This window comes from Drosophila arizonae, chromosome 2 (genome assembly GCF_054131065.1).
Source record: "Drosophila arizonae isolate 15081-1271.41 chromosome 2, UAZ_ARI_1.0, whole genome shotgun sequence".
Classification (NCBI taxonomy): Eukaryota; Metazoa; Arthropoda; class Insecta; order Diptera; family Drosophilidae; genus Drosophila; species Drosophila arizonae.
In genome coordinates this window covers 1,672,179-1,692,762 of record NC_142922.1, presented here as the reverse complement: position 1 = coordinate 1,692,762, position 20,584 = coordinate 1,672,179, and the positions used below count along the sequence as shown (strand labels likewise).

General features: G+C 44.9%; 2 protein-coding genes across 2 annotated transcripts; one reads left to right on the top strand and one right to left on the bottom strand.

Moving 5' to 3' along the window:
• Positions 1-1,548: 1,548 nt before the first annotated feature.
• On the top strand, positions 1,549-16,067 carry LOC108621630 (uncharacterized). The gene is made up of 6 exons (XM_089476537.1): positions 1,549-1,975; positions 5,946-6,127; positions 10,589-11,658; positions 11,725-12,166; positions 12,806-14,470; positions 14,542-16,067. Exons 2-6 carry the CDS (start codon positions 6,034-6,036, stop codon positions 15,843-15,845), a joined length of 4,575 nt encoding a protein of 1,524 aa, XP_089332663.1. The 5' UTR covers positions 1,549-1,975; positions 5,946-6,033; the 3' UTR covers positions 15,846-16,067.
• Positions 16,068-16,423: 356 nt separating this feature from the next.
• On the bottom strand, positions 16,424-20,452 carry pins (G-protein-signaling modulator pins). The gene is made up of 3 exons (XM_018007757.2): positions 19,524-20,452; positions 18,885-19,466; positions 16,424-18,824 (listed from the first exon to the last, which is right to left on the bottom strand). The coding sequence occupies exons 1-3, from the start codon at positions 20,205-20,207 to the stop codon at positions 18,072-18,074; spliced, it is 2,019 nt and encodes a 672-aa protein (XP_017863246.1). The 5' UTR covers positions 20,208-20,452; the 3' UTR covers positions 16,424-18,071.
• Between the last annotated feature and the right edge of the window lie 132 nt (positions 20,453-20,584).

Genomic DNA, 20,584 nt, shown 5'->3' with positions numbered 1-20,584 from the left:
AAGAAAGTTCAAAAAGGGTAAGAGAGGGAAGTAGCAGAGTGATGAAAAGAGGGAGTGAGAGAATAAGCGAGAAAGAAGGTAATACCAGCTAAATTTCTATAATATGAAACATATATTTCTATACAAAAGTTCTATGTAACTTGAAGGTAGATAAAATGCAGGGCAATTTATCTTTTTGAAAATACATATGTACATATATATATATACATATATGCTAATAAGATAAACAATTGAAATAACAAATACAACAACAGGACTACATTTATAATATTATATATATACAGAAATTTATATCATATCATATCGTATATTTTAATGGGCTTTAAACAATGAGATGGATTCTCTAAGAAAGTTTGTTTTATTTAAGCTCGACAAGCGTTATGCACAAGCCTATATACCCACGAAAAAAAGGTAGATCATTAAAATCCCACCCAAAAATACGAATTTATTGTTGAAGCAACTTTTATTCAACTTTTCCCGCTTCTGCCATAACTTTTGGTAATATCTTTTGTGAGACGGAGCTACACAGACGGCACTTAATTTAATGATGGTCCGATCAGCTTTTATTAATGAAATTAAAGAAGAAAGTCATTGAAATATGGCAAAAGCGTGCGAAAACCGAGCGAAGCGGAAGTTGTTTCAAAACAAATGAGAATGAAAAAAAAACACAAAAATTCAAAGATTTGTTTTGACAGCAAAAACTTGAAGCGAAAATGTGTTAAAGATTTGCCCTTGGCTAAGATCAGTTCAGATCAGATCTCGGACATATATCCGCCATTGCAGACGTCACACTGAGTCAGCCGAGTGGTTGGATGGATCTCGGGTTTACCCCGTCGTGGCCGTCGGCATAGTTGGCCAATGAAGGTTGTCACGCACCTGACGAGCTGCTGTACATAGCAAACGCTTGAATTGAACTCTATGAATCAAGCCATTGCCATGGGAGTGTGTGGTGCGGTGGTTTGGTGGTGCGTGCATGAATGAGCAGACGGCGCACCTTTGGAGTGAAAATGGACGAGTAATAGAAGTTGGGTACTCTAAACTAGCATAGGGCATAAGAGACTTCTGGAATGTGCAGACCGCAAATCCAACTGGAAGCGATACAATTCCGATTGGAATTGAATATTTATCATAAATAAATATTAGGTGCCGAATCTAAACACCAAAAAAGAGTCAATTTACATAGCTTAATGTGTAGCGAATGAAAATAAATATTAAATAAATAACTAATTATTCATTTTGATTAAAATCATAATTACATACTTGATGTCAATATTCAAATTAAAAATTAATTCTTTTAATAAAACAAAAATGAACAATCAACCGAATCACAGAGCATTAAGTTGCCATCGAGCCTCTGTAGCACGATTCGTGCATGTTCGTGTCACGACACGGCTCAAAGCTCAATTACCAACAAAAACTAAAATAGTTCACGACGATTTCAAAATTCCCAACAAGAAACCGAAAATTCACATGCGTCAGTTGAGAGTTTAGTTTTTTTTTTTTTCGAAATTCGCATGCAACATGTTGGATCGAACCACCGACAGAGCAGAGCCGCAGAGCACCACCATAACGAGCTGGGCACCACTATGAGCTCTGGTGCTGTGCCAGCGCTGGCTCAAATGAGCTTTGTTCGCCGTTCAAGTCGCACGCGAATTTCAAAATACGTTACGAGAGAAATTCAAAGAAATTCAAAGTGAAAATCAAATTTACGAGACTGTCTTCGTGTGAGTGCATGTGCATCTATATATTTATGTCTGTTTGTGTATCTGTGCAAGTGAAATTGTGAAAATCGCAAATTAAAGCCCAGCGCCTAAAAAATTAAAATAGAAAATAAAAATAAAAGAAATACAAATAGGCGCATACCATAGAGCCAAGTGCACTTGGATTAAAGCACAAAATCGCAACTAGAAATAGTTTCACTTTTTATTGGATTAGCCGCACTCCGATTGGAATTCGTACTCTGATTGGACAACAGGTTTGTTGAGCAATAATTTCCCCCCTTGCCCCCTTCCAGCTACAAAACTGAAATCGAAAACTGGGAAACTTTTATGGGCACACTCATAAATATGTCGTCTGCCAATCTTGAACACTTCAATCCATATCCAAAACTCTGTTTCTTTTTTATTTATTAATTTACTTTTTGGTTGGCTCAAGGCGACCCGCTGGCATTTTGCTTCGTACTCGACAACGAATATCAAGCAACGCATTAGCTCAGCAAACAATCAAAGCTGATTCGAACTTTTAGGCAAATATTTTTGCGCACTTTTACGAAGGTCAATTCAATGGCAGACACAGAAATCATATTTAAAACTATTCAAAAATAATGATAATAATCCAGCTGACTTTTATTGGCTCAATATTGTATAGCTTAAATCAATTAACAACATGTGATGTGTAGAAAATTAATTTAAATAATTATTGCTACACACAATTTTTACACTCATTCACGAAAGTGAAAATCGGATAGATCTGCTTTGTATCTAGATGGCTCGAATTTTGGCATCCTATATGATGTTTTTTGTGTAGCTAAAAACAGATTTGAACCTTATAAAAATCAGCTTGTAAAAGGAAAAAATATACAAAGAGAAGACAAAGAAAAAACAAATAAATATTTCAAGAAGCTGCTTAACATCTCCTCATACATGAATTACCAGAAATAATTCAAGTAAAGCCGATTTCAGCCTGCTCTCAATTTTCAACGTAAAAAACAATCCAAGTTTCATAAAGTTTTCGATTACAGAGTAGTTTATCAATCAAAGTTGAGCCTACTCTGGGCACATATGACAATCTATGATTATGTTGGTCATACTTTATCGATACGGTGGAAATATAATAGCCGGATGACATCATATTGTAATTAAGAGTGGTAAAAATCAACACAAATAGGCTTATTACCCAATAATAATAAACAAACTTTGTAAATGGGCGCAGCAGTGCGCAGTGGTAGGTCCAAAACGCGATATGGACAGTTTACAACTCGGCCGAAAGAGAGGCTAAGAAATAAACAATTTAAAAAGCCAACTTTAACAGCGCTAAAGCCCAGCGAAGCACCGTTAGACTGTGGAAAACTTGAGCACTTGGAAGCGTTTCGCAAGTGAGTGCACACGCAATAATAACTGTAGCAGAAAACCGTGCAAAAACCCCAAAAAGTAACCGAAACTAAAGCCAAAAAGTCAAGAAATGATTCAGCTCGGCCCGAATTTGGAACAGCTTTCAAATGCTTAAAAAGTCTGGGCGTTCAGGCACCTCAATTGCTTGGGCTGGCATTATTTCTGTCACTATTTGGCCATAGATTCTTTCTCCTAGCTGAGAGCTACGAGTCCGACTTTTTACCTAGCTTAGTGTTGTTTTAATTGGGAGTTTTATTAATAATCTATGAGCATTGTGGAAAGATTCTCTCTTTTAGCTTATAGTACAACATTTCGAAGATTTTCTCTCTTAACTAACACTACAATTATCTTAGAACATGAATTAAGATTCTCTTCTTTTTCATAACTTGTAACTCAGCTTTTGACCAGTGGACTGCATTTTTAGGAAATATGTAAAAATTTCTAAAAATACTTAGCTAAAGATTCTCTCTCATAACGAATTTCTGATTGCACATAGATAAAGATTCCCTCATTTAATTTGTAGTTCTTCAGTTCCATTAATAATCGGTTAAAGATTCTCTCATAGCTAATAGCTTAATTCTCTCTCATAGCTAATAACTTAACATTTCGTTGAAGCTCAAGTACTTTCATCAATGAATTTCCTTCTAAAGGACCGGTTAGGAAACTTCTCTCTCTGTCAGCACCTGTCGTAAGGGATTCTCTGCCTCTTCCTCCCTATATGGGGTCCCCATTCCAACAGCTGTTTGGCAGGTGGCCTCATTTCACCAATCGTTAAACTTTACACTCTACTAACTGTCATACAACAAGGGCCAGGCCAAGCATAGCAAGCAGGTAATGTGACAGGGTCAACAGTGTTTTAACAAAGCCTGCAAAAATTTCAATGACAAGCAGCTCAAGCTTAGCCAGTTGATTTTAGTTAGCTTTTTGGCCATGGTGAAATCTTTGCATCTCTAAAAAAAAAAACTAAAAAAACAACAAGAAAACATTTGCAAACAACGGGGAAAAAATCGCCTCAAGTTCAAGCAAAGCGTGAAATTTCATTTTGCAGCCAAATGAGGGAAAATCTCGCAGGTGAACGAAATGCTGTTTGGCCTGGTTTAAGGTGGGACCTTACAACAGCCCAAACGAGTTGAAAAATAAAATAGCTAACTGGAAAGAACAGTTGACTGAGAGTAATTAGAGTCTACATACACAATACCCTTGGCATATATACAAATGTGGGCTAAAAAAGACTTTGTTTGAGTTTAGAGTATACGATATACCACGTTTATGCTTAGGTTATGTTAGATCTACAAAAGTTATAGGATATAGGAATACTAAAGAAAAACTTGGTTCAATTTAGATTAAATAAAATTAAATGTTAGTTTAAAGTCGAACAAGCATTGTAGTATGACTGTATGAGCTACATATATATACATATGTATATAGAGTATTTAGAGATATGGGCATATATGAAGATATATATCTGAAAGTGTCAGGAATGAATACATACTATAATACTTACATATGTATAAAATAGTCTTATCAAATGATATGAAATACAAAATGGTTTATATGTGTAACAGAACCCGAATTAAATTCATTGCATTGCCAATCACTCTCAAAACTATATGCCCAATTCAATACCATATTCAGTTATTGGAAATAATATTACTCTTGCTGGTTCAGTGTTTAGAAAGCTCATTAGCTGTCCATGTTTACACACTTCTCTCCTATATTTATCTGATATATATGATGTCTAACCTGAACTCCTCTACAATGTGACTTACTCGATATACAAACTAGGCCATACTCTAAAGAAAATATCTGCAAAACATTTTCTATACAATTTTTGGCCTTTTTTTTGCTAGTTCCGTATTGAAATTTCGTTGTTATTATTGTTGTTGTAGTCTATGCCGCTTTGTTCAGCAACAAATTGTTTGTCATTGTTGTTGTTGTTGTTGTTGCAGCACGCTTGTCATCTTTTCAAGTGCCCAAGAAAACACTTTTCACCTTACAAAAAGAAAAGACGATAAAAAATACAAATGACTTAGGCAACGAACTTTTTTTTTCGACTCCGATTGGATTTCATTAGCCGATCAGCTGTTGAGGCCAGCTGCTGCTGCTTCGCTGCTGCTGTGTGCATTATAATTAGTGAAAATAAATCGTAGTGTGATTAAAGCTGAGCGACGCGCCGTCATCATAGCTGGCAATGGACCGGAAAACGCACAAAGAGCGAGCGAGCGAGAGAGAGAGAGAGAGAAAAAAAAAGTGAATTTCAACAGTGCTGGCAAAAATATTGTATACACTGTCAGCCGCAATTGCGGCGACGGCAGCTGCTGCCGTTGCCGTTGCTTGGCCGATGCTTGGCAAAGTGAAAGCGCAGATTAATCACTCACCTTCAATGGTAGCAACAGCAGCAACAACAACTGCTAAATATTATGAGCCGTGCAGACAATGAATGCAGCCCGTGACCCGAGCTTTGTTCGTAACCCCTCGCATCGGCTTAGGCTTCCGCTTTGCCCATTGCGCAATAGTCTAGCATCTAAATATTATGCAGCCATCAATTTCCAGTTCATATCCAACGAATTCTTTAGCCACTCAAATGAAAAACAAAAACAATAACCACAGCGTCTAGTGAAAGTATTCGTATGCATATTTGCTTTTTTGTTTTGAATATTAATTTGAATTTCTCATTTCTCGTTTCTCATGCCCGGTTTCGGTCGCTGAAGCACAACGCCAGTGTGTGACGTCAAACGTGACACACAACATAACACACACACACACACACACACACACGCACACACACACACCTATGCATAGCTGTACTTAATGTTAACTCTCTTTTTTTTGCAGCTGCTGCCACAAAAAACAGGAAATCTTTTTCCACCTCTTTTTGGCAACTTTTTTTTTTTTTTTTTTTTTTGGATGTTTGCGTCTCGAAATGCCGCTGCATTGTGAACAACGCTGGCCGAGGCTCTTCTCGCTGCTGCTGCTGCTGCTCGCGCTGCAAGCTGCGCAGGGCAAGCGCTCAACTGGTAAGTGGAACACCGAAAATGTGGGCGTGGCAGGGATAAAACGGGCAACTGCATGCCACACGCATGGCAAGCAGCAAGAGTCAATGACTGCTAGCGCCATACGAAAGATGAGGGGGGGTAATACGACTCTGTGGACGAAGTTGTAACTCAGTGAAGAGCTCAGAGAAGAGGTGTACGATATATATATATATGTATGTGTATGTTGGACTTATCTGGGATAACAGCTTGTCTAGCTTAAAGTAAAATTTTGTTGCTCAAATCATCTTGCGCTTAGGATAACTAAAGATTATTTAGTCTTAACGAAAGTTTTGACAGTGTAAACTCTCTGTAGAAAAATCAAATTAATATAATTTAATTAAAGCATGCAAATATTGTAGAGAGTGTATTCAACGAGACCAAACACTCAGACTATTGCTTCGAGCAACCTAGCTTGCATCTGTATTCATGCCTAGATAAACTATAAAAGTTCAGGTCTCTAGCTGTTATCGGCTCGGAACTCGACGAGCCCAGATCAAGAATATAATATAAAATATATTCTATAAAGAATATATACTTTATATTGTTATATTATCTACATTCTACTAATATACCCTGATTTGTCGGTCCCAATGGGCTCAGTGTATCATAAACGTTTCAATACTTATGACTGTCACTGTCTCTGCCGCTGCTCTACAAACTAGCTGCAAGAGTATTTTGAGTTCGTCCAACTTTGCTTAACCGTTCTTTCTGGTTTCTTGACTCAGTTTGCTTCTCTTTTGTTGTAGTCGTATTTTTTTGGTCAGTCAATGAACCCCGTTCGCCGAGTTGTTTATGTGGAGCAAGTTGCTTGGATCGTTAAAAGCCAATTGCAAATGTTGCAAAATGCATGCGGCAATTAGCGTGTTTGGGAAATTCGTGTAGAACACGGCGAACGGGCGCTAAATATAGCGCGGCCATCATTAAAAAGCGCTTAGCCCGGGGGCCCACAGCGAGACTCGCAGCACGAACTTGAAATAGACTGGCCGAAAAGCCGTTACACACATACACACACACACACTCACTCACGCGCACAGCTGGCTAGAAGAGGAAGCACGCGGTATGAGTATGTCAGTCGGTCAGAGCGAACGAGCCTAGGGGTGGGCAGGGGGTCTCGGCCGGCTGTTGTCTATGCGGCTTTTGTTTTCGTTTTCGTTACGCTAGCGAACGAAAGACTTAGGCGACAAACTTGATTTCGCTCGCCCCCAAAGTAGAATAAATCACGTTTCCCACTGCCGCCGCTTTTATCATTTTTCTTTTAATTGGTTTTTGTTTTCATTCATGAAGCGAAAACCAAATGCCAAAGCCAAGTGAGACATTCGATCGAAATACCAAAATCACAGACACAACACGAGGAGCTGCCAAAAAAAAAAAAAAAAACAAAATTGATATACACACAAAAAAAACACAGAAACTTTCATTTAATTTCTGGTGAAAAGAGCTCCAAAAAAAAAAGGCAAGCAAGCAAAAAATAATATCGTGGTAAAAATTTAGCAATTAACATAGCAGTGAAAATGCAAGCCGGATGTTGGTATGACAATAAAATAAACATGCTTTTAAGATAGATATACGGGCGTACGTACATATGCATATAGAGGGATGACACAGTGCGAAAAAGACATACGGAGAGAGACTTGACTCTGATCTGATAAAAAAAGTGTATCAATGTTTATATAAACTGATATCTCATCAAATTTATAGTAAACTAAAATATGCATTGATGCATAAAAGCTTGACAATAGAAAGCAAAGGTGGGACTTAATAGATAAATAGATGATAGAGAGTTGGAATAAGCAACCATCATTAGAAGAAGTCTTGTTTGCGGTTGCGTTTTCTCGAGAGAACTTAATAAAAGCAGCACGAAGATTTTTGAAGTTCTATGCAAAGAGGCAGGGAGTGGAAAAGAAGGAGATAGAGAGCAACAGGTGAGAAAAAATAGAAAAGGCAAGACAGAATGAAGAGATGGATACAAAATAGTGTGAGAGAGATAGAGAGCGACAGAACAAGAGAGCGAGAGAGAGCGAGATTAAGAAAAAGAAAGATATAGTGGAAGTGGGATGCAGAGATAGTAAGAGGGCGAGTCAGTGATAAAAAGAGAGTCATAGTGAGTATTAGGGTTTACAGAGAAGAGAACGATAGCGAGAGAGAAGGATAGAGTAAGGAGAAGAGAGAGAGAGAGAGAGAGAGAGAGAGAGATAAGGAGAGAAAGAAATCAAGGTAGAACTAGATATAAGAGATAAAAAGAGATAGGAGAAATATATGCCCCAGCATATATTGAAACTTTTCAACAAATTCAGCAAAAAACTCTCGAAAACCTTTAAGCCTATTAAAGTTGAAATCGGATACAGAATCAACGCGCCCAATAAATTTCTACACAGAAAAAATAAAATGAAGTTTTTTCTTTAAAAATGTCAACGAATAATGTAAGACGCAGGCAGAAGATGGTAACCCTTGGTATATCATTGTATTACTTAGTGATCTAAAATTAGAAGAGAGCCGCAGCTGTATGTCGTTCATTATATGTATATAGATGGTAATTGTCTATAACAAAAAGTTATATTATATATATTATAGGTATATAATAAAACAAAAATTTATGACATCAAAGGTATAAAAATGTATTGTATAGATAATGTGTTTATATGCAGTAAAGCTTTGATATGAGAGATAATTACGCATTATATAGTACAATAGGCTTACTGAAGATCTTGAATTGAACCAACGAAAAAGCGAAACTTTCACTTTCCCGATTACTCAAATAGTTAGCTCAGAGACGACTTCCGCTGGCAGATGATCTATTCACATGTGGCCCAAGGGTCAGCTTAGGTCCGTCAACAGCTCCATTATCGAATGCATTTCGAATGCATTACGTGAGCTGTCCACGGCAGACGAACTGAAACTCAGCGAGCGCGTCGTCTCGACTTTTGCGAAATGCCAAAAGGCAGCGTTGCGTATAAGACTAAACCACGAAATGGGTTGACTGCTGCGGGGGGTGGGGGAGTGTATTAGTTAAGAGCTATATGATGTGCAGCAATTACATAAGCAGCGAGCGAGCAATAGACAATGACTGTGCCTTATGTAGAATGCTCAAAGCCAAGCATCCGTCGCCTGGCGTTAATGGTTCAGGCCATTTCAGTTAATTGCGCATACGCCGCTTTGGCCAATAGCAAACGCAGTGCGAATACAAAACAAAAACAAACAAATACAAGTGCTCGCAATGTTGGCCCTGAGATAACCAACTAATAACAGTCAACAACAATTAACAGCTGCCATTTGTGCACAATTTTTAATAAGTTTTTTTCTTGCTATATACTCCATATAGTCGATAGTGAGTACTGTACTCGATACAGTGAATACTCAGCTCATTAAAAATAAATTGTTATGCACGCTTAGAGCTGATATTTTTGTAAGCTTGTATGACAAGTGGCTGCATTAGCAATGTTTTGTATTTATCAGAAAGTTTCTTATGAATCGATAAATATCGATCGGTTGCAGTAAAGCTCTTTGAGTGTACTACAATATATAGAACTTAATGAGTGCTATTATTATTAAATAAATCAAGGTTCCATTAGAGTCTACACAAATCATGTTTTTTTTTTTTTTTGGCACATTTTGCTTCTTCTACAGTTAAGCCAATATCGATTAAAATCGATATGTACATATGAGATATTTTAGCTTATATTCAGCGCCGTGTTGCTTATATTTCTTTTATTATAACAATTCACACAGCTCAGAGTTATGACATCAAATTAAAGTAAAGCTAAAAGTTGATAACTATCGATATGGAGGGGTAGAACTTGATGACCTTGAATTGCTTTTACGGCCTAAATTTCGGACACAACAATTCACATGTTGCTTTTCCTTGATTGAATATCTATAAATATTATTTATTTTTCTTTTGTATATTCATAAATCATCCATTTAATATTTATCGATTTTTATACACTTTGAATTGCAAAACTGGACGTACAGCTGGTCTGTCATATATAAATAATACAGAGTAATTTATTAGCTATTTTAGCAATCAATAGGCACACTTCTAGGTTTCAAACGGTTTTCTAGGTTTAAGCTATTTAAAAAGCTAGATATTGTTCACTTGTTTTCCAAACTCAATTATAGTAAGTCTAATAAATTTCCGATATCAAAAATCAAATGAATTCCTCATTCATTAATTTGGGTTACGTTTCAAAGAAAACATTCAACTAGTTGCCTTTCTCAAGGCTCTTTGCTGGGTATCCGCTAGTCGGGCATACTCGACTTGCACTCGCTTACACTTCGCTGTCCGTCTGTCGCTTCATTCACAATAAACGCGTCACGTTCGCAAAAAGTGAAACCGACTTTGCAGCTGGGTTTTTTCTTCGCTTTTGCTCAGTTGAATAACACGAAAGTATGCCAAGCGCCCCAGTTGACGTTGACTCACCCGCTCCTCCCACCCTCTACTTGCAGCCAATTTAACTGCCTGTCAGCATTTGAGGCGGGCCGAGGCGCGACGTGCCAAGGCGCTGCAGCCAGCAGGAGGCGCCGTGCGCATTCCGCGCTGCAGGAAGACCGGAGAGTTCGAGAGCGTGCAGTGCGCCAATGAGCGCGCTGGCGAGGATTGCTGGTGCATCGATGAGTACGGTGTGGAGCTGCCGGGCAGTCGGAATGCCACGCGTGCCGGCGTTCAGTGCCAGGAGCCGGCGCACTGTGCCGCCTCCGCGTGCCGCATGTTCTGTCCGTCCGGCTTCGCGCGTGACCCAGAAACGGGCTGCTCCGTGTGTCGTTGCCGTGACCCCTGCGATGGCCTGGAGTGTCCGCGTGGTCAGACCTGTCAGCTGCAGGAGGTGCAATGCAAGTCGGAGCCCTGCCCACCGCTGCCCACCTGCAAGAAGGCGCGCTCCCTGGCCAACTACTGTCCGGCCGGATTGCCCTTGGCTATTGAGGACAGCGTCAGGCCTTTCTTGTGTGGACTGGACGCCGGCAAGCCGCAATGTCCGCCGCTCTACCAGTGCCTAGTGGAGTCTGGAAACGATTACGGAGTCTGCTGTCCCAGTGCTCTGACCTTCCAAAAGCCCGGCGTCTGTCCGGCCTCCGAGCAATCGACGTATACGGAACGCACGGGCTACATGTGCGGCGCGCCCTGCAGCCACGACCTGGAGTGCCGTAACCTGGAGAAGTGCTGCTTCACCAAGGGCTGCCAGTTCAACTGCCAGCAGCCGCAGAATATGACCGGATGCCATCAGGCCAAGGCCCTGGCCGATCTCCTGGCACTGAACGAGCGCGAGGGGCGCGGCTACGTGCCCGACTGCAACGGACCCGGCGGACAGTACTCGCCACGCCAGTGCTCCCGCAACGGACTCGTCTGCTGGTGCGTGGATCCTCGCACCGGGCACAAGATCAAGGAGTCCATGGGCGCGGCCAACACAGTCAACTGCGACGGCTGGGAGAACATGATCAGTCGCTCGTATGCGCGCAGCTTCCAAATGGAACAATGCGACACGAACATCTGCGCCGCCGTCTGTGAATACGGATTCAAGGTGAGTTCAACTGGGGAAGCCATTGCTAGGCACCGACTCACGCATCTCCTCATCTCCCGCTTATAGAACGACCACAACGGCTGTCCCACCTGCGAGTGCTCGGAGCCCTGCGAGGGCTTCAAGTGCGCCCTGGGCTCCCACTGTGAGGTTGCCACGGATCCGCTCTGTGAGTCCGGCTCCTCGCTGTGCGCCTCTTGGCCCGTTTGCAAACCGGATCTGGCCTACTCCAATCCCTGCGACATCGGCACCCCACTCACGGACCCGGCCAGCGGCGAGGTCATGTATTGCTTCGAGGAGCGACAAGCGCGCAGCTTCCAGCCCACAGCGTTCTTCGAGCCCGAGCCGGAGACCAAGCAGGGTCGCTCCATGAGCAATCACATCATGTGCCCCGAGCAGTACAAGTGCACCAAGCTGCATCGCGAGGCGGAGAGCGTCTGTTGCCCGCTGCCGGAGCAGACGACGGCCACGGGAGCATCAGAGGATCAGCCGACGACGAGACAGCAAACCAGTAAGTTAGAAAGCAAATGAAGTCAGTCCATCAATATTATGCAGCGTTTAGTCAGTCAATCAATCTGTAAGGCAAGCTCTCAATCAGTCACTGAATCATTCAATCAATCAGTCATATAATGATAGCAATGAATTCTATCAATCAGTCACTAGAGTATTTAATCAATCATTCAATCATTAGTACAATCTAACAATCAGTCGTGTAGTATATCGAGATATGCTATCAATCAGACACTGGATTATTCAATCATTCAATTATTAATACAATCTGTCATTCAATCATATACTATATCTATTTATTCTGTCAATCAGACATTACATTATTCAATCAATCAGTCAATCGCATAATCAATCAATCAATCAGCTAGCTGCTCAGTCATTCAATCAGAAATTCTTTTAATATTCTAATCAGACATTGGTAAGGGTAATCAATCAATCCATCAGAATAGTTCAATCAGCCACTTACCAATGATATCATATGTCAATCAATCAGTGGAGTAGTCAATCAACTAATTTCTTCACCATTCAATCAACAAGTCAGTCATTACGTCATCACTCCATCAATCAGCGGTGGTCATCGATAAGTCAATCAATCAATCATCCATAATTAATCGATGACTCCCTCCCATTCCCTTTGCAGTGTGCGAATATCTGCGCGACTTCTCGGAGCGCATGGAGGGCACCGAGGCGGGCATGCAGCTGGCAATGCCAGCGCCGCGCTGCACCGAGGAGGGCGACTATGCGGGACGGCAGTGTGAGCTGCGCAAGATTCGCGTGACGCGCGCAGAGCAGCGCCAGATACTGGAGCAGAACACAATCCGGCGGATGCGCATGCTGTTGGCCGGAGCAAAGCGGAGTCGCCGCGACACGGAACGCCTGAAGCTCTACCGGGTGGACGACAGCGCGCTGAAGGTGCAGGTGGCAACGGGAGGAGTCAGAGCTGTGCCGCCAGTGCCTGTGCACGGGATGGGACGCAGCGCCAAGGTGATCGATGTGGGGGCAGTGGAGCAGCAGCTGTTCGGCACGGACTTCAAGAAGGTGGCGACGGCAGCGAAGCGAACGACGCCAGCGGACGAGGACATGGTCGAGATGGAGGTGGAGCAGTGCTGGTGCGTGGACAGCTTCGGCACCGAGATACCCCAGTCGAGGGGCTACAATGTGAGCGACGAGAGCTGCCAGCAGCTGAGGGAGCAACTGGACTGCCTGGACCTCACCTGCCGCATGGGCTGCGAGTACGGCTTCAGCCTCGACCCGCACACCCGCTGCCCGGCCTGCCAGTGCCGCGATCCCTGCGAGAATGTCGACTGCGGCCCGAGCAAGGAGTGCCGCATCGTCGACGTCAGCTGCGAGGGCGAGTACTGCCCGCCGGTGCCAGCCTGCCTGCCCCGCAAGCCGGGCCAGTGCCCCTACCTGGTGCCGCCCGGGCCGACGGACAACCTGGACACGAACGTCTGCAGCTACGAGTGCCGCACGGACGCCCACTGCGAGGGCACGCGCCGCTGCTGCTCGAACGGCTGTGGCACGCAGTGCGTGGAGCCGCAGCTGAAGACCGCCTGCCAGCACCTGCAGTCCATACAGCTGCACCAGAGCTCCGAGCTGGGCATCCCGGCGCGCCAGATGAGCATCGCCCAGTGCGATCCGCAGACGGGCAAATGGGAGCAGGTGCAGTGCACGCCCGACGGCAGCTGCTGGTGTGTGACCGAGCAGGGCGAGCCGATGCCCGGCACACGCGTCCGAGCACCCGCCACGCCCACCTGCACAGCCAACTCCAGCTACGCGTGCAGCCCCCAGAACTGCTCGACGAGCTGCGACAGTGGCTTCCAAATGGATGAGCACGGCTGCCCGACCTGCGAGTGCCGCGACTACTGCGCCGAGCTGAGCTGCGCCAGCGACGAGGAGTGCCAGCTCATCAGCGTCGAGTGCGTGGACACGCCCTGCCCCAAGATGCCCATCTGCGTGCCCAGGCGCGACTCGGTCTGCGCCGAGGGCAAGCCCCTGCAGCAGGGCGAGCAGGACGTCACCTGCGGCCCGCACAGCGAGCAGGAGAGCTGCCCCACCACGCACACCTGCCACCTGAATCCGGTGAGCAATCGCGGCGTCTGCTGCTCCAAGACGCGCGACGTCTGCTTCGAGTCCATGGACGCCCAGTGCCTGGCCAGCGGCCAGAGCGGGCGCAACGTCACACGCTATCGCTTCAGTCCCAAGGCCAACAAGTGCTTGGCCATTCAAATAGATGCGGACGCGCCCGCCTGCCAGACCAAGAATCTCTTCCACAATGAGCTCGCCTGCCATGCCGTCTGTCCAGGTAAGCACCAGAGGAGCACCTAATGAAGGTACACTTCATCTCTCTCTCTCTCCCTCCCTCTCTCTGTTTAGTGCTTACGCCTTGCGAACGTCTCAAGCTGAAGAATAGTCTGGCTGCCCAGCGCACTGGGCATTCCTCCGTCTGGTTCCAGCCACGCTGCGATCCCGTCACCGGCCACTGGAGTCCCGTGCAGTGCCTGGGCAAGCAGCCCGCACTGGCCGCCACGAGCAGCTCTCAAATTGTCAGTCGCGCCTTTGCCAGCAGCAGCGGCAGCAGCAGCACGGAAATCCCCTCGGCGCAGCTGGCCAGTCCGTATGGCGTCTGCTGGTGCGCGGATCGCAAGGGCGCGCCGCTGAAGGGCACGCTGACCCGGGACACGGAGCCCATCTGCAACAGTCGGCAGGCGCGCGCGCGCAAGCAGCTGGAGCCAGCTGATCCGCTGATGGAGCAGCTCATCGAGCAGCTGACGCTGCTGAACGACGTGAACAGCTTGGACATGGATCTGGATCTGGGCGAGGTGGAGGCGCGACTGCAGCCGACGGAGCACAGCGTGGAGCTGACCCACTCGCTGCTGGACTCGCAGCTATCCGTGGAGACGGCGCCCATGCAGCTGAATACGACGCGCTGCCGTGCGTTGGCCGCCACGGCCACCTTCCCGGTCAGCTGCGATGCGGCGGGCGCCTTTGAGCCGCTGCAGTGCAGCGAGCGGAGCTGCTGGTGCGTCGATGCCGCCGGCAATCAGCTGCCGGCGACGCACACCTTCCAGCTGGGCGAGCGGCACTGCAGCCACGTGCCCATCGAGTCCGTCTCCATTGAGCTGCACATGAGCAACAGCTCGGAGCATGGCGGGGGCAGCGTGCGCAACGTCTACGATGCCATACGGCGGGAGCTGCAGCAGCTGCTCGGCTCGGCCGTGGAGAATCTGCGCGTCCAGGAGAACTTCGACGGCTCCGTCATCGTGCGCTTCGAACTGCACAACGACTCTAAGGTGGACATGGCCTACGCCATCGAGATGGCCATTCAGTCGGGTGGCTTCCGGCTGCTGGGCAATCGCTTCCAGCCCGATCTGACGCGCTCCCACTTCATCCATCGCACCGCCGCGCCGGCCGTGGCTCAGGCGGCCACCGCAGCCACCGATGAGTCCGTCCAGCTGGCCATGTTCGTCATGGCCAGCTGCTCGGCCTTCCTCGTCAGCGTCTTCGTGGTCTATGTGATGCTGAAGCGCGGCTGGCACAAGACCGGCTCGATCCACAAGAACGCCTACGACTATGCGGGGGGCGTGGCGGGCGGATGTGAGAAGCCCACGGATTACTCCCTGCCCATCTTCGTGCTGGACGACACTCTGCCGGATAGCATGAAGCCAGCGAAGGCGTAGAGGGGGCGTGGCAGCCTTTGACGTCTGCTTCTTCATCTTTTTGGTTTTTAAGTTAGTGCAAAGAATTTGTAAATAAATCTTTCGGGCCGCCTGGAGTTGGCGCAGGAGACGAGATTTGATTGGGGGTAGCCAAGCCAACATATCATATAAAGTTTATACTACATATATGTATTTCCTAGACACTTAAGACGACTAATTTATGAATAAAGCTTTATGAACGAACTTTCTGAGACTTTTCACTCAACTTCTGCAGCAGCGCGGGCAACTCCTGCGCCAGGACTGGGAGCGCGAGAGCAGCTCAAAGAAGTCGTCTTCTTTGGCTTTGGCGCGGGCGGCGGCATTTGACGCCTTGTGCTTCTCCTCCTGCTCGGGCGTAATCCTGACCAGATCCGGCTGCTCCATGCTTAGTGCTAGTAGTGCTCTAGTCGCTAGTCTGTCAAAGTCGTGCTTATATATAGCCAAGGTTGTCTTATTTCCATGCATGAATCAAGCCATAGCCACAGCTCAGGCTCGGCATCACGGATATATTTCTAGATCTTTACACTCTTTAGATTTGCTGGAGAATAAACACAAATTAGTCAGCAAACAGTTTTGATTTTAATATTTAATAATACGTTTGTGGCACGCATATTTCATTGGAATGATCTGCTTCGATCTGATGGGATCTGCAACATGAATCATTCAATCAATACGCATGCGCTTCAATAACATTCATAAATTTTGGCTTCACTTTATCAATAAATCAATCAATCAATCAGTGTTTGTGTGAGTGTAAACATTAAATAGATATTCGTAATCATATTCTATATATATATATCTATATATATATATAGATGTATATGTGTGTGTATTTCAATTTGTATAAGTGTTTAGTAGGCTATATGCTAAACCGGCGCTGGATCTTAAAGAGCAGCGACCCAACGTTCCGTTAATATCTCGAGAAAAAATATATAAGTATAATTGAAATGATATCAAATGATATAGTATATGAATGTAAATACATATATGTTAGTCGATAAAAATGTAATACTCATAGTTACAAATGGAATCGGGCCTTGTATAGAAATGCCATTGCTTATATGTTCAAAGTTCGTAGAGTTAGGATCCTTCAAAAAAGAGTGTAGCAAAGTATAAAGAAAGTAAGTATATACCTATTGTTCGTTATGGACTATTTCTACTTAAGAACTAGTAACATGCAATTGAAATATTAATATCTTTAAAAACTTGGTATTTTCTTTTTTTTAGTTTTGTTTTTCGTTTTTAGTTTAGTTTTAAGAAGCATGCATCTCTGAATATCGTATTGTATAAGTGTGCTATAGAGTTAATAATATATGATGAGCTGTTGTACAGTGAATACTCTGCCCAATGAACTTAAGGCTAACAATGTCTTACGATAAGAACATCAGGAAAAAATATGTATAATAATACATATGTATAATATTTATAAAAAATATTATAATCTTAAAATATTCATTCAAATTTGTTTACATGCGATATACAATTTTTGGACCAAAACTTAGCTTTTAAAATTAAGCATAATTTTTAATAAAGGTGTAGAAACTTATTATTTTAATTAACTTCTTTCATTTTTTAAACTTTTCAAAATAGTTTGTTGTTTACTTGGAATGGCTTAAATTTAAATATAAAATAATTTAGAATCTAACATCTTTTCAATTATATAATTTATGATATCTTTTCAAATCTTTATATTTTTTGTAGTTTCTGACATAATTAATATTTTTTTTTTTCTTTGAGTTAATAAAATAATAAATTTATATAATTTTTAACATTCTTTCGGTTTTTTTTAAAAGATTTTTTTAATACAGTTTGATTCATTTAGAGTGATTTTAGTTTTTAGTTTGGATTTAAAGTTTTCATTAAATTTGAATCAATATTAAATGCATAAGTTGAATTTTCCTCCTCTAAATATTTCCGTTCATTTTTTTTTTTCCATTTATAGTGTACAAGTTTTTAGATTTCTTTTTCATGATTTTGTTTCGAGCCTAAATTTGCTCTCCATAAAATTTGAGAAAATTCTTGTTAGCCTTAGCTCTAGCTCTTCCTTCGCAGAGTTTTCACTGTACATTCTCGTGTGTGAGTGTTTGTGTGTGTGTGCTCGATTGCATAAAAATAAAATATTTTTTGGTTATAAATCTTAGAACGAAATGATGGATAAAAAATACATATAAAGATTGTTAGAGAGTCTAAATGGACAATTGGTCGCATCTACTTGGCGCCGGCTGAGCCGCCAGCGTTGTTGTTGTTGCTGTTGGTGTTGTTATTGTTGTTGTTGTTGTTGTGGTTGTTGCGGGCATTTCGCTGAGCATTACTGAAGCCGCCAAATGGAATGGAAGCACGCTGATCCTCCATGCGACCGCTCTGCACTTTCATGATCAACGAAAAGAAATCCTCGTCCGGCACTGTGGTGCCCCTACTGCCCGACTGTCCACCTGTTGCACCACCACCAGCTCCGGCGCCGCCAGCTGCTGGCGCCTCCACATCCATGGTGACATTCGGACGCGGCAGCTCGGAGCGTTGCTCCTCCAGCCGGGAGCCCTGGCAACGCATCAGCATGTCCAGGAATGCATCGTCTGGCTGTTGATTGATGGTGGCACTGCGTGCCAATGGCGCATGCCCCAGAGCCGGTGCAACACCCGACGAGGGCGACTTCAAGCCCGGCAAATTGGTGGGGTCCACGAACAGGGAGTTCTGCTGCACCAAGGGCTTGCGTGTGGCGCCTGTGGAGGCAGCGCCGGCAGCACCGGCCACGCCGCCGGCGCTATTCAACTTGATGGAGCAACGTTGATCATCCATGCGCTTGGACTGAGAACGCGAGAGCATCTCGAAGAAATCGTCCTCTTTGGCTTTGGTGTGGGCGGCGGCATTTGACGCCTTTTGCTTCTCCTCCTGCAGGCGCTTGCCATCGGGCGTAATCTTGATCAGGTCCAGCTGTTCCATGCTCTGGCGACGCACTCGAACCTGCAAACGAATTTCAATTGATTACGCTCTGCGACAATGCTTGAGTTTATTCCATTTTACCATGCGCCCTTGAGAGTTCTCGGAGCCATCCGACTGATGTCCGCTCGCGGAATGATCCGAGGCGCTGGAGCGCTCGTCATCCTGTGTGGGTGAGTGCTCCGCCTCCGGCAAGCCCAGCAGTTTGCGTAAGTCGGATATATTGACGCGCGCCGTGCTCTCACCCACGGGATCGTGCAGTTCCTTGGCTAGCTGCAGATGGGATTCGGCGAATTCCAGTGCCTTCTCATTGTTGCCCATGGCCGAGTGGGCGTTGCCTAGCGACCAGCAGGCGCGCGCCTCTCCAATGCGATCGCCCAGCTCCTGGGCAATGGCCAAGTGTCGATGGTGATACTCAATGGCCGTGGTGAACTCATGGAGCAGCGTATATGTGTTGCCCAGGCTATAGCAGGACTGTGCCTCCACCTCGCGCTCGCCCAGCTCCATGGCCAAAGCCAGCGTGCGCTTATAATGCTCCGCTGCATCCTCGAATTGGCCGAGGAAGATGTGCGAATTGCCTAGATTGCTATTGGCGCGACGCTCCGCTGCGCGATCCCCGAATTCGCGAGCAATCCGCAATCGCTCCTGATGATGCTCTATGGCTGCCTAAAGGTGAAGATGAATATTAGAGAGATTGAGGGGGAGCAAATGATTCAACTTCACCTGAAAGTCGCCCAGGAGATAATATGTATTTCCTAGATTGCCGCAGGCCCGCCCTTGAGCTCCTCTGTCGCCTAGATCTCGCATGAGCTGCAGATTCTCCTGATAGTACTCGACGGCCTTGGCCAGCGCCTCTTTGACGTCGTCGCCGAACTTGCCCGGATTGCGTTGACCCAGATGCTTGCCCTTGGCATGATAGACGTTGCCCAGATTGTAGAGAGCTCGGCCCTCTGATAGGCGATCGCCGAGCTGTCGTGCGAGCGTGAGGTGGCGATCACAGCAGATGGCCGCCTCGTCGAAGCGCCCCATTACCTTCAGTGTGTTGCCCAGATTGCCCGAGGATTTAGCCTCGCCCAGCTTGTCGTTCATCGATTTGGCGAGAGTTAGATCATGCTTGTGATACTGCATGGCCTTGGCATAGTCACCCAGGTAGAAATACGCATTGCCCAGCTGTGAGTAGATGGCGGAGAGGGTGCGCAGGTCGTCGGTGCCCGCCTGGATGGCTGCTTGGAAGAAGGCAACGCCCGCTCGGCAATCGCCTGCCTTGCAGAGGCGTTCGCCTTCCAAGGCCAGCTCGAGACACATGCTAGAGCCGCCGCCATCGGAGCCGTGATGCGAATTGGAATCGGGACCGCCGCCAATGCCCATTGTGGAAACATTTTCCGCTGAGGCGGAGAGCGAGGACATGGCTTTGTTTCGAGTTTCTCTCTTTCACTTCACGTAAAAACTGTTCAAGCGTACACTTGTGTAGGCTGCGATACACGCAGAGTTTCTCTTTCCACTTTGCTCTTAATTACCTTAATTTAAACACTTTTTTTTACCGTTTAGCCAATCAATTGGGTTTCGTTAATTTCATTCTGATTCACTTTGCCAGTCGATTGTTTGTTATCGAAATAAGGGCTGCCATCTAACTGACGCATAAGCATGTTGCCACATCAACGAAAATTAATTTCGAAAAAATCACATGCACTATATTTATTATTACTTCCGCAGCTATCATATACAATTTTTACATGATCTATGAATATTATTTATGTTTTTATTAGAAAATATTGTATTTCAAA